Source organism: Momordica charantia (genome assembly GCF_013281855.1).
Source record: "Momordica charantia cultivar OHB3-1 chromosome 11 unlocalized genomic scaffold, Mcharantia_2.0 BLBB01000011.1, whole genome shotgun sequence".
Lineage (NCBI taxonomy): Eukaryota > Viridiplantae > Streptophyta > Magnoliopsida > Cucurbitales > Cucurbitaceae > Momordica > Momordica charantia.
This window is the reverse complement of record NW_028275159.1, coordinates 14,426,956-14,441,599: the sequence shown is the minus strand read 5'-3', so window position 1 is coordinate 14,441,599 and position 14,644 is coordinate 14,426,956. Positions and strand designations below refer to the sequence as shown.

The following is a 14,644-nucleotide window of genomic DNA, read 5'->3' as shown; positions in this document are numbered from 1 at the left end:
TCTTGTTCGATGACCAAGACAGTGAAGGAGTGCACATGCCCCATAAGGACGCGCTAGTGATCGCCCCACTCATAGATCTTGTGAAGGTGAGAAGAGTTCCTATCGACGGTGGAGCGTCGACCAATATCTTGTTATTCTCGACCTACACGACTCTGGGGTGGGAGAGGAAGCACTTGAAGCTCAGCCCGACGCCTTTGGTCGGTTTCGCAGGGGAGTCAGTCAGCACGGAAGGATATGTCTCGCTCCCTGTTACCATCAGCGAGGGAGATCAACAAGTAACTAAGGTTGTAGAATTTGTTGTTACCACGACACTTCACGCTGTTTCCACCTGAAGGAGCAGGTTGAAGATCTGATCCGGTGGGGTTATTTGAAAAAGTATGTCGGCAGGCGTGAAGCGGCAGAGCCAGAGGGGTCAGCTCGGGAGGAGAAGCGAGCGAAGTCACCACCGCCGAGGCGGAAGGAAGATCGCCCCGCCATTATAAATACCATCCATGGGGGCCCGAGTGGGGGACAGTCGGGCAGAAGAGAAAAGCTCTGGCTCGGGAGGCAGCACAAGAGGTCTGTACCTCGTACCCCAAGGAGCCTGTGATGCCGATCTTGTTCGATGACCAAGACAGTGAAGGAGTGCACATGCCCCATAAGGACGCGCTAGTGATCGCCCCACTCATAGATCTTGTGAAGGTGAGAAGAGTTCCTATCGACGGTGGAGCGTCGACCAATATCTTGTTATTCTCGACCTACACGACTCTGGGGTGGGAGAGGAAGCACTTGAAGCTCAGCCCGACGCCTTTGGTCGGTTTCGCAGGGGAGTCAGTCAGCACGGAAGGATGTGTCTCCCTCCCTGTTACCATCAGCGAGGGAGATCAACAAGTAACTAAGGTTGCAGAATTTGTTGTGATAGATCGGAGCTATGCGTATAACGCCATAATTGGTCGGCCCTTGATTCATGATCTCAGGGAAGTTTCGTCCACTTACCACCAGGTCTTGAAGTACCCCACCTCGGCCGGAATTGCGACAGTCCGGGGTGAGCAAAAAACGTCCAGAGAATGCTATGCCACTGCGATGAAGGGAATAGCCACTTATGCAGCGGTCATGGACGCGGCAAAGCCATGCGCCGACGAACCAGACCAGAGCCGCGGTACCCCAGCTGAAGAGCTAGAACTTATCCCCCTGCTGGGGTCAGAAAAGCAGGTCAGCGTCGGCAGCAGATTGGGGGCCGAGGTAAAAGAAAAGCTCGTCGGTTTTTTGAAAGCAAACGCTTACGTGTTTGCATGGTCTCATGACGACATGTCGGGCATAGACCCAAGTATAATGGTGCATAGGCTTAATGTAGATCCTAGCTATAGACCTGTGAGGCAAAAGCGTCGGCCTGTCGACGCCGAGGGAAGTAATGTAATTTGTAAAGAAGTCGAGCAGTTGCTACGAGCTAAATTCATAAGAGAAGTTCATTACCCCGCGTGGTTATCTAATGTTGTTTTAGTTAAAAAGTCAAACGGCAAGTGGCGTGTCTGTATTGACTTTACGAGTCTCAATAAGGCGTGCCCGAAAGACAGTTTTCCCTTACCTCGGATAGATCAGCTCGTCGACGCAACGACAGGGCATGAACTCCTCTCCTTCATGGATGCCTACTCCGGGTACAATCAGATTCGGATGCATGCCCTCGACTAAGAGCACACCGCCTTTGTTACCGATCAAGGGCTGTATTGCTACAACGTCATGCCTTTCGGTCTGAAGAATGTCGGGGCGACCTACCAGCAGATGGTCAACATGATGTTCGCCAAACAGATCAGACTCAACATGGAAGTATATGTGGACGACATGTTGGTAAAAAGTAAGCAGACGAGCTCCCATTTAGCCGACCTGGTAGAAGCCTTCAGTGTGCTTCGGAAGTATCAGATGAAGCTCAACCGGAGCAAGTGCGCCTTTGGGGTCTCGTCAGGAAAGTTCCTTGGGTTCATGGTCCACGAACGCGGCATTGAAGCAAATCCGGATAAGATAAGAGCAGTCCTCGAGATGGAAGCACCGAGGAATTTTAAGCAGCTGTAGAGGTTGAATGGCCGACTGGCAGCCCTGAATCACTTCGTATCTCGCTCCACTAACAAGTGTCTCGCTCCACTAACAAGTGCCACCCTTTCTTCCAAACGCTAAGGAAAAAGGAGCGGTTCGAATGGATCGACGATTGCGAAGCCGCACTTCGGCAGTTGAAGCAGTACCTCAGCTCGGCTCCCTTGTTGTCCAAGCCGCTGCCTGGCGATGTACTCTACCTGTACCTAGCACTGTCGAAAAACGCAGTGAGCTCAGTACTTATCAGGGAGGCGAAAGGAAAGCAGAGCCCTGTTTACTACACAAGCAAATCGTTGACCGAGGTCAAGGCTCGTTACCCCTGTGTTGAGAAGCTGGCTCTAGCCTTGGTAACCTCGGTGTGACGTTTACGACCATACTTCCAGGCGCACAAGATAATCGTTCCAACAAACTTCCCCTTGAGGCAGATTTTCTACAAGCCTGAAACGTCGGGTCGACTGATGAAGTGGGCCCTAGAGCTCAGTGAGCATGACATCGCCTTCGAGCCGAGAACGACATTGAAAGGTCAGGCAGCTGCAGACTTTGTTGCCGAGCTGACCCCACCCAAGCAAGGGGGCGATGTCCGTGACCAGTGGACACTCTACGTGGATGGTTCATCCAATGAGAAAGGTTATGGGGCAGGCATGTTGCTCCTCGGCCCCGGTGGTCTTCGGTTCAAGTATGCACTCCGGTTTCGTTTCCGAGCTTCCAACAATGAAGCCGAGTACGAGGAATTGATAAATGCCCTAAAAGTCGCCAGAGGGATGGGCGTAAGGCGACTCTTGATTCTCAGCGATTCCCAACTGATCGTCAATCAAGTTACCGAGGAGTGTCAAGTGAAGGAAGCTCGTATGGAGAGGTATCTGGCCAAAGCCCGAGCGCTCCTCGCCCAGTTTGAGGACTACGTGATTCGACAGGTGCCGAGGTCCGAAAACTCCAACGCCGACTTACTGGCTCGCCTAGCCTCGGCATACGAGACCGACCTACCGAGAACAGTTCCAGTTGAAATACTCGTCGAGTCGTCCATCGACCAGCCTGAGATAATGGAGGTCCAGTCAGCTCAGCCTCCATGGATGGACCCGATTAAGGACTTTCTGGTCAGTGGCTCAGTCCCTGCTGATCAGAGCCAGGCCAGAAAGCTCCGACGCCAAGCTGCTCACTACTTGATACAAGAAGGCAAGCTCTTCAAGAGGGGATATTCCCTACCATTGTTGCGGTGCCTCGACCCAGAGCAGGCGAGATATGTCATGTGAGAGATCCACGAAGGGGTTTGCGGAAACCATGGAGGAGCTCGGTCAATGGCCGTGAAGGTCGTCCGCCAGGCCTACTATTGGCCGACGATTGAACGTGACACCAAGGAGTTCGCCAAAACATGCAACAAATGCCAGGGCTTCGCGAGCATCTTGAGACAACCCTCGGAGATGCTGACGCCGATCTCGAGCCCCTGCCTTTTCGCTCAATGGGGAATAGATCTGATCGCCCCACTGCAGACGGGGAAGGGGCAGTTGAAGTTCGCCATAGTAGCTCTAGATTACTTCACCAAGTGGGTGGAAACGGAACCTCTGGCATCTATTACCGAGAAGAAGGTCGTCAGCTTTGTATGGAAGAGCATAATATGTCGGTTCGATATACCGAGCGCCATCATTACCGACAATGGAAAGCAGCTTGACGGTGCCCAGTTCAATCGATTCTGTCAACAGCTCGGCATACGTCACCTCAGCTCGTCGCCGACCCATCCACAGTCTAACGGGCAAGTTGAAGCTATCAACAAGATCATCAAGCGTGGTCTAAAGACGAGGCTGGAATCTCTGAAAGGTCGGTGGGCAGAAGAGTTACCAGAGGTGTTGTGGTCTTACCGAACTACGCCCCGCCGATCTACTGGTGAGACGCCATACAGCCTAGCCTTCGGGTCGGAGGCCGTCGTCCCTGCGGAAGTTGGCATGCCAACGCCCCGAGTTGAGAATTTCGACGAGCAAGCCAACATTTAAGCTCTACTCGTGAATCTTGACCTCCTCAAGGAGAAAAGATCTCACTCCCAACTCAGGCTAGCAGAATATCAGAACCATATGGCTCGGTACTACAACACCAGAGTGAAAGTTCGGACGTTCAAACCTGGAGACCTCGTCCTCAAGAAGGTAATACAGCATGTCGGTGCACTCGAGCCGAACTGGGAAGGTCCGTACAGAGTCTTGAAAATACCCCGACCTGGAGCATATCTACTGTCCGACCTCAACGGGAGACAACTCCCCCACCCATGGAACGCCGAGCATTTGCGAGTTTATTATCAATGAGATGTGTGTAGTTCATTACCCCAACGTGTAAAATTTCATTCATTAATGAAAGCCGATCTCCAATGACTTGTGCAAAATTTGACTTTATTCGTTAGAGTTGTTACTACTACCGAGCTACGTCAAATAGGGGCTAAGGAAGACTACGTGGTATGACCTATGCTAAACGACCTATAATAAGGGTATGACCTATGCTAAACGACCTACAATAAGTTATATTTATTACAAACATGCGAAGCAATGGTCAGCTCGTAGGAACCTGGTTATCCCAAATACACACCACCGAGCTGAACTGTTCGGCTCGTAAGCCGTTGTGTAGGTAAGAAATTATCGAGACTTGAGAAACTCAGATAACGAGACCAAAATTAAAATTGAAAACCTATGCTAAACGACCTACAATAAGTTATATTTTTACAAACATGTGAAGCAATGGTCAACTCGTAAGAACCTGGTTATCCCAAATACACACCGCTGAGCTGAATTGTTCGGCTCGTAAGCCGTTGTGTAGGTAAGAAATTATCGAGACTTGAGAAACTCAGATAACGAGACCAAAATTAAAATTGAAAACCTATGCTAAACGACCTACAATAAGTTATATTTTTACAAACATGCGAAGCAATGGTCAACTCGTAAGAACCTGGTTATCCCAAATACACACCGCTGAGCTGAATTGTTCGGCTCGTAAGCCGTTGTGTAGGTAAGAAATTATCGAGACTTGAGAAACTCAGATAACGAGACCAAAATTAAAATTGAAAACCTATGCTAAACAACCTACAATAAGTTATATTTTTACAATCATGCGAAGCAATGGTCAGCTCGTGTGGATCTTAAGCCTGATAGAATTTTGCTTAACCACTGTTATTTCTCTCTCCAAAATTTCCATCTCTACATATTTTTATTTATTTCTTTTTGTTATAACATGTCATTCTTATTTTCTTTTTTGTTAAAAAAATATATATTATTATCATTTTTCTCTCTCTAAACATTCAATATTTTCTCAAACTTTTGTATGTCAAATTTCGCATTTTATAGCATTTCTTTCGCTTTTTAATTTTTTTTTATCTCCAACTTTTATCTATCTAAATGGTTTGTTTTTCAATTTTCTTTTACAATAACTTCGGATTCTTTTTTTATTTATTTTTTCTCTAACAAATCTATCCAGAACTTTTTTTATCTACATTTTTTCCTCATTATAATTTTCCTTTTTTTTCTCTCTAAAAGCTTTTTTTTTTCCTAAAATTTTCTCTTTTATCTTTAACTTTTATCTCACTAAAACTTTTTTCTCTCTAAATATTTTTTGTTCTCTCTGTAAACTTTCTCTTTAAAAAGTTTATTTTTATTTTTCTAAAATTTTATTTTTAAGGATGACAAATACCTGTTGGATCCCACTAAAAAAAGGAATGTATTTCCTACTATATCCCAATCCCGTCCTCGATTCTATTTTTTAAATAATTAATATATAGTTTATCAACAATTTTTTTTTCTAAATTATGAATAAATATGAAATATTTGATTATTTATAACAGTAAATAATATTTTTCAGTAAAAAGTATATATAAACTTTCAAAATTTTGTATTCTAACTTTTTGAAGTTTAAAAAAAAGTAATATTATTTTAGGACTAAATTATTATTTTTTAAAAAAATATTTAAAAATTAAAATAGACATTTTAAAAGTTTATAAATAAAAATAAAATAATAACGTCGTAGAATGGAATCTAATTATCTAAATCTTAATTAATCTTCAAAGCTATAGTTAATCTTTGCTAAAAAAAACAATATATATATATATATATATATATATATATATATATTAAGAAAAAGAACGCTATATTTAATCCCTAAGAATGAGTAAAAAGGGAAAATTGTTTATTATTTCCACAACGCGTTAATTTGCTAGAGATGAATGATTTTGATTTTTCAAAGTCTTGTAGAAACATCAATTTATTTGAAAAGAAAAAAAGCTCACAAAAATTTTTAAAATATTAATATATTTATAATTGGAATCTGAGGGCTAGGAGACTGAGAATGAGAAAGTGAGTATAGCTGAGTAGTAATTGGCTTATCCTAAATAGAGACGAGGATAAAAAATATGTTATCTTGTCCCATGTCCTATTTATTTTTTTGTTATTATATATATTTAAAATAATCTTAAACAAAAATATTTATATATGAAATTTATGAGACATTGTTGTCTGAAGAGACAATGACATTGTTGTAATTTTAAAATTTTAGGATTTATTGTATTGATAATTTGAATTGTGGAGCTTAAATTTAAGAATTTATTTATAAATTATGAAACATTCTTAACAAATTAAAAATTTATCCCATTAAATAGAGATTCTTCGTAAGAATTTAACCATTTAAATAGAATTTTTTTTTGTTTTAGATAGAGATTCCTCATCGGAATTCAACCATTTAAATATTAATGGAGATATTCACATGGATAATTTACCATTTAATTAGGAATTTTTTAAAAGAAGAAAAAAGAGGAATAATCTTTTCGTGAGGAACTCAATTCTTGGGAGTTCCCTCTCTGAAATCTCTACACAATTCTTGCAAAATTTCGTGAAAAATAATCACTTGAACTAAGAATAATGAAATGAGGCGTGGGGACTGGAAGCCTTGTCTGCCCGACCCCGATAACACTCCAATCTAAATAAATTTTGCACCTAAAAACAAGTTAAAAGATAAGATTTAGAAGGGAAAGTCTTAGTCTTTGTCCCTATTATATTTAGTAGAAAAATGAGATTGATCATATATATATATGTCAGCTTCCATCTAAGTTCCTAATATAAACATTTAATTGGATCATTTTCTAACTTAAAAGTTCTTAATTTTTCAGTGAAAGGTCAATAGTTTTCTATTTTTTTTATGAATTCAATGATGAATTATACTACTACTTCATCTGGTTCGTTTTCTTGTTCAAATTTAATTAATTTTACCAAAACTTGTTATTAAAATCTTAAAAACTAATTGAAAGACATTTGAAAACCCGTTTTCTCCACAATACACATAAAGTTGGAAATTATTGAAATAAGTTTTATTTTTAATTATTTTTTTATTTTTTTGCATAACTAAAACTTTTCAGTAACAACACACAGAGCAACATATTAGTGTTAGTTGAGTTTTGTGATTCAACTACTACATTGACAGGCCTTATTTAGGAAGATAATTGCGGTCATGACATGTTGAATACCATAGAGGGAATAAAATTATCGTAAGTACTATTAGATTAGACGAATCAAATTATTGTTTTCTTATTTCTCAAGAAAAAAACTAGTAAAGTGATTGGTTCAGGTCCTCAAGTCAATGTTGGAGCCTGTTTTAGGAGTGAGCCAAAAACACCTTGAACGTGAAACCATAGCAACTTATTAAAATTAAATGGTTGTTAAAAGTTAAAACACTTTATCCCTATTTTTAAAATTTTAACGTAAATTTTCTAACCTAACCAAAATTCTTTAAAATCATGGTTACATTTTAAAGAAATATACTGAGTATAGTATCATGTTGAAATTATGATAAAAAAAATGAGACTAAAAATAAAATTGAGGGGCCAAATTGATCACTTTTTAAAAGTATAAGGACCAAAATGAACCAAAGTTGAAAATATATTTCAATCAAAATAAATTGAGAATTCATGAATTTATTAAATATTTTTTAAACCTTCAAAATTTATTAGACACCACTTTACAAACTTTATAAATACACTTTCCAAATTTGAGAGATAGGACCCTAAAGTTAATGAATCAAACTTTTAGTTTAACAAAATATTTTTTTTTCCAAAATTGCCAAACGCGTGACCTAATAACAATTGAGGCCCGGTTTAGGCTAAGGGAACGAGAATCAAGAAATGAGAATGAAAGGACCCATTTGATAAGTTTCTTCAAGAAACAAACTTGGTTCGTAAACTATCCCACTTTTCGTTTCTAAGAGAAACGTTTTTAAGAAAGGGGCAAAATTTTGAAAACTACGTACGGGAAGTAGTTTTGTTTTTCATGTTTCTATTTTTTTATTTTTTATTTTTGTGTTGTTGTTATTATACATAACATATATTGCACTTTGTTGAGCGTTCATTTGGTCCGTTGGCACAACTGCTTTCCTATATTTCACCTCTCAGATCAACTTCGGCTCCCGGTTTAAAATAACCTTTTTTTCCTATATTTTCTTAAACAAAAATCATACTTTTTATTTATTAAATTAAAAATATTTAAAAATACATTATTTATTTATCATATTTTCTTAAAAAAATATTTTCTATTTATTAAATTATAAATATTTTAAAAATTATTGTTTATTTAAGTTAATTATATTTTGTTAAAAAATATATTTTCTACTTTTTAAATTAAAAATATTTTAAAATTTTATTCTTTATTTAAAACTAATAATTTATACTTTTATATCAAATAAATTTATATTGTAAATTATAATTTCTTTAATTATTTATATTTTTCGAGTATATATTATATATTTTTATATTATATCTACTAAATATTGTAACAAAAAATAAAAATAAGTCAATCTAAGTTAAAAACTTAAAACTTATATCCTTGGTCGAGTGGTCGTGGTTTTGAATCTTCACGCTAACAAAGTTTTATACTTAAAAAACTAAAAGTAAAAACAATAAATAGTAAACAATTATCAAATACATTTTTTGGGATAAAATATATTTTTGGTCTCCGAGTTATTTGGTCCATAAATTTTAAAAAGTGACAATTTGGTCCTGACCTTTAAAAGATAGTTCTAAAAGGTACTTGAGTTAAATTTCCATTAGTGTCATTAACAGAACGCTAAAAAGTGACAATTTGGTCCTGACCTTTAAAAGATAGTTCTAAAAGGTCCTTGAGTTAAATTTCCATTAGTGTCATTAACAGAACGCTGACGTTGCTGTGAGAGATGAATATTTAATCATTTTCTGTTATTTTTTAATTAAGGTGTTAATTTTTTTTAATCTCCCTTTCTCTCTCTTCCCTCCTCCTTCTCTCATTCATTTTCCCTTCCCCACCTCTCCCTCTCTCTACAAAATCCACAGCGTCCATTATCTTCCCACAAAAGACAATTCCACCAGGTGACGAACTTGTTTGCTGCTTAAAATTGGTGTGAAACGATTTGTTAATCGGAAAACGGACTCTGATTCTCAAACTTTAACAATTCGTACAATTCCACCAGCCTCCGACTCTGATTCGTTAATAGGACACAAAATTGTTTGGGAGGTGAAAATTATTGTGAAATTAATTAAGGAAAGTAAGATGAAGATGGTGTTGTCGGAGCGGACAAAGATCCATTAAATAGCAGAGAAAGAGGGAATGAGGAGGATGCTTCTGGAAGGCGAAAGATTGATTTGATCCATCAAGTTGAGTCAATGGATTTTGTAGAGAGAGGGGGGAGAGAACGAACTGGAGAAGGGGAGAGAAGAGAGAGAAAGGAAAATAAATTAAAAAGAAAACATCAACACCTAATTTAAAAAATAATATAAAATTATTAAATATCCAACTCACCAATGCCAAGTCAACATAATAATGCTAACCGAAATTTAACTTCATGGACTTTTTAGAACTATTTTCTAAAGGTCAGGGACCAAACTGTCATTTTTTGAAACTTAGGGACCAAATAAAAATCTATTTTCAAACTCAAGGACCAAAAGTATATTTTACCATTTTCTTTTTGCAAGAAACAAGAAACACGAATGATAATTAAACACATTATTGTTTCGAAATCTAAAAAAAGTTAGAAACAGAAAACGAGAAATAGAAAATGAGAAACAGAAAATTATAACTTTACCAAACCCATCCAAAATTTTCTTTCCTTTGTTGTAGGAATGAAATCAATTTCCCATTTCTCTCTTAGGACCCTTTCAATTTCATCCACATCCTTTATTCTGTGGGCTCCACACCTTTATAATAATTATTTTACAGTTTCTACTCTTTCTTTTAAATTTCGCGTTTTGTGAATAGTGTAGCGCCATGACCAATGCGGTAAAAATAAGGTTGTGCAGCCGCCGAAATGGGAGAGTTTGGGAGAGGTTTTTTGTCAGTTTGCCTTTTTGGCCAATTTGGATGGAAATGAGACAATTGGAGAGCTTAGAAAAGAGAGTTTCAAGGTTCGAGATTGTGGAGCTCGCTTAGAGAACGAATGATTAACATGCTGAACATAGTTTCTTCTAATTTTCCTTGATTTTTCTAGTTTTGTTATGGACTTCTCATTGTGATTTTATTGTTTTCCATTGAATATGAAAAGCTAAACCTCTCACCTTAGGGATTGATGTAGCCATTCAACTTTATGGATTGATTGTTTAGTTTTCTTGATTGAATGTTTATTAATGTCTATTTATGTTTCTCGATGCTTAATGCCTTTAATCTACTGGCCATAGATTTATTGATTTTAGACTTAAAATCTTACGCTCGGGAGAGGTGGTTGAGATTTGAGAGTTCTTGACCTATAGAATATATAATTCGTTCAATCTTGAGTAATTGACTAATTGGTTCATAGATTCAATAGGTGAAATCAATCCCTTAGGACCTTTCTCCTCGTTGTTTTTATCTTTATTATTGCATGTTTATTTTCTTTGATTCTATTCTTTCATTCGGATTAAATTTTCTAAATAAAATTGAGTGATTGTAATTGCGGTACTTGAGTGCGCTAGAAACCCAATCCAGAGGATTGTATCGGTATTCACTTACCATCGATTGTAGTAGAAATTGCTTACCATAAGTGTATGGGCCCAGTTTTAATAAAGTGGTAAGTCAATATCGATATCGTCCTCTGGATTGGGTTTCTAGATCACTCAAGTACCACATATACAATTGCTCAAGTTTATTTAGAGAATCAAAATCAAATGGAAGAATATAATCAAAAGCAAATAAACATGCAATAACAAAGATAAAAACAATTGGGAGAAAGGTCCTACGGAATTGATTTCACCTATTGAATCTATGAACCAACTACTTAATTACTCAAGATGGAACGAATTATTAATTCTATAGGCCAAGAACTCCCAAATCTCAACTGTCTCTCCCTAGTGCAAGCTAATTCTCCTTACCAATTAATAAACCAATATCCCTATCTAGTTTCTATAACAAGTAAAGGCTTTATTGAACAAGTCTTTTAATGACCTCTAAAGGACTTTTAAATCTCCCGATCTTAAAACCCTTTTAGTTATGCATCTCAGTTCTAACTCTCAACCACCTCTCCCGAGCATAATATTTCAAGTCTAAAATCAATCAATCTGTGGCAAGTAGATTAAAGGCATTCAGCATAGAGAAACATAAATAGAACATTCATAATCACTCAATCAAGAGAACTAAACAATCGATCTATAAAGTTAAATAGCTATATAAATCCCTAAGATAAGAGGTTTAGCTTCTCATCTTCAATGGAAAACAATAAAATCGCAATGAGAAGTTCATAACAAAACTAGAAAAATCAAGGGAAAGGAGAAAAAACTATATTCGGCTGTTAATCGTCCGTCCCCGAAACGACCTCCATAATCCTGAGCCTTGAAAATCTCTTTTCTTAGCTCTCCAATGGTCTCCTTGTCCTCCAAGTTGGCCAAAAAGGCAAACTGCCAAAAAATCTATCCCAAAAACCCCTTTCTCGACGGCTGCAAAACCCTATTTTTATAAAAAGCTATTGCGGCAGCACCATGGCGCTATATACAGGGCCATGACGCTACTCTATTCACAAAATACGAAATTTAAACTTTAGAGCGCCGCGACGCACTAGGCCAGCGCCATGGCGCCATCTCCTCGCGTTTTTGGCCTCAAATCTTGTTGTTATTCCATCTTGGTCACTTTGATTCCGATTTTTCTCTCATTTTGATATAAATATGTCTCGTTTCCTTCCGATACTTTATTCCTGCAAAATATATCTTATGTGCTTAAATTTGTCATGAAGAAACGAAAACTAACAAATAATTTTAATATAAATCTCATGAAATGTAGCTCACAAAGTGTGCTATCATCTATATTAAAACTTGACCCGTACACTTGCAGTAAGCAATTTCTGTTCAAGTTTTTGGCGTCGTTATTGGGAATTGACAATTATTTAGTTTCACTTGATATCGTGGAGAACTTGCTTGGTCTTAAGAGTTTTTTTCCCTCTTGTATATATTTTCTTTATCTTGATTTTTTTTTCATTATTTAGATTTTTCTTTAGTTTAGTTTTTGTGTATTATTTTCATGGTTACTTGGTTGAGTGGTATATGCCTTTATGCTTGGCTAAATCATGTCTTTTTATAATTACGAGTGGCCTTATGAGGAGTCTTCGACCACTCAAGGGCCACCAACATTATTGAATTCTTATTCTTCCATTTACCCCTCTTATGACCATGAGAATTCTTATGATAATTATGGGTGTTTTCAGGAAAGTCAAGTGCCTAATTATTATCATTCTGATTATATGAGATATAGAAATTATTTGTATGGTGACAATGAAGGTACTTGGAGCCAAAATTATCCCAACCAGAGTGAGGAAAATTCGTCATTTGAAAATTTATTGGGAGAATATACTTTGGAATATAGAATTAAAAATCTTTGTGCAAAAGAATCAGAAAGGATGAATAAGATAGAGGCCAAAGTGGATAGGATGAAGGCCACAATTGAAGAAAACGGAGTTGCCATAAAATGTTTGGAAATACAACTTAGCCAAATATTTTATTCAATTAAAGCACTTCATGAGTAAAATGTTTTCCATACTACTGAGGCAGAAACTTGTAGAGTTGTAATCATTGATAGTGGGGATGAGTTGGAGAACTTTGAGCAGACAAAAACCTGTGAAGCTAGATTGTCATTTTGATTCATCTCATAAATGTGTGATTGACTTTACTTTTATTATTGGTTATTGAGCAAGATGAAAGGGTATTAGAAAGGAGATTCAGTATGTTGAGTTAAGATATAATTGATGATAAGCATGGTTTAGGTGGGGCAGAATTTGATGAGATTAGATTTACACCCTTTAACTTTTTTGTATTATGCATGAGATCATTGGATATGTTTTCTTGAGGACAAGAAAAAAGCTAAGTTTGGGGGTATTTGATAGCACACTTTGTGAGCTATATTTCATGAGATTTATATTGAAATTATTTATTAATTTTCGTTTCTTCATGACAAATTTAAGCACATAAGATATTTTTACAGGAATAAAGTGTCGGGAGGAAACGAGACATATTTGGATCAAAATGATAGAAAAATCGGAATCAAAGTAACCAAGATGGAATAACAACAAGATTTGAAGCCAAAAACCCGAGGAGATAGCGCCACAGTGCTAGCCTAGAGCGCCGCGGCGCTCTAAAGTTTAAATTTCGCGTTTTGTGAATAGTGTAGTGCCATGGTCCTGTGTGTAGCGCCATGGTGCTGCCGTGTCAACTTTTTGTAAAAGTATGGTTGTGCAGCCGCCGAAATGAGGGAGTTTGAGAGAGGTTTTTTGGTAGTTTGACTTTTTTTGGCCAATTTGGAGGAAAAAGAGAGCATTAGAGAGCTTAGAAAAGAGAGTTTCAATGTTCGAGATCGTGGAGCTCGCTTCAGGAATGGACGATTAACACGCCGAACATAGTTTCTTCTCATTTCCTTTCATTTTTCTAGTTTTGTTATGAACTTCTCATTGTGATTTTATTGTTTCCATTGAATATGAGAAGCTAAACCTCTTATCTTAGGGATTGATGTAGCAATTCAACTTTATGGATTGATTGTTTAGTTTTCTTGATTGAATGTTTATGAATGTTCTATTTATATTTCTCGATGCTTATTAATGCCTTTAATCTACTGGCCATAGATTGATTGATTTTAGACTTGAAACCTTACGCTCGGGAGAGGTGGTTTAGAGTTAGAATTGAGATGCATAACTAAAAGGGTTTTAAGATCGGGAGATTTAGAAGTCCTTTAGAGTTCATTAAAATACTTGGTCAATAAAGCCTTTATTTGTTATAGAAACTAGATGGAGATATTGGTTTCATAATTGGTAAGGAGAATTACCTTGCACTTGGGAGAGGCAGTTGAGATTTGAGAGTTCTTGACCTATAGAATATATAATTCGTTCAATCTTGAGTAATTGATTAATTGGTTAATACGTGAAATCAATTCCTTAAGACTTTTCTCCCGATTGTTTTTATCTTTATTATTGCATGCTTATTTTCTTTGATTCTATTATTTCTTTCGGATTCAATTCTCTAAATAAAATTCAGTGATTGTATATGTGGTAGTTGAGTGAGCTAGAAATCCAATCCAGAGGACGATATCGATATTCACCTACCATCTATATTAAAACTTGATCTGTACACTTGCCGTAAGCAATTTCGCTACAG

General features: G+C 37.1%; 2 protein-coding genes across 2 annotated transcripts; both read left to right on the top strand.

Moving 5' to 3' along the window:
• The first annotated feature begins 588 nt into the window (after positions 1–588).
• Positions 589–1,668, top strand: LOC148208158 (uncharacterized). The gene has a single exon (XM_088120131.1). The coding sequence runs from the start codon at positions 589–591 to the stop codon at positions 1,666–1,668; it is 1,080 nt and encodes a 359-aa protein (XP_087976257.1).
• A 499-nt stretch (positions 1,669–2,167) lies between these two features.
• Positions 2,168–3,314, top strand: LOC148208157 (uncharacterized). Its single transcript, XM_088120130.1, has 2 exons — positions 2,168–2,266; positions 2,448–3,314. The coding sequence occupies exons 1-2, from the start codon at positions 2,168–2,170 to the stop codon at positions 3,312–3,314; spliced, it is 966 nt and encodes a 321-aa protein (XP_087976256.1).
• Positions 3,315–14,644: the final 11,330 nt, after the last annotated feature.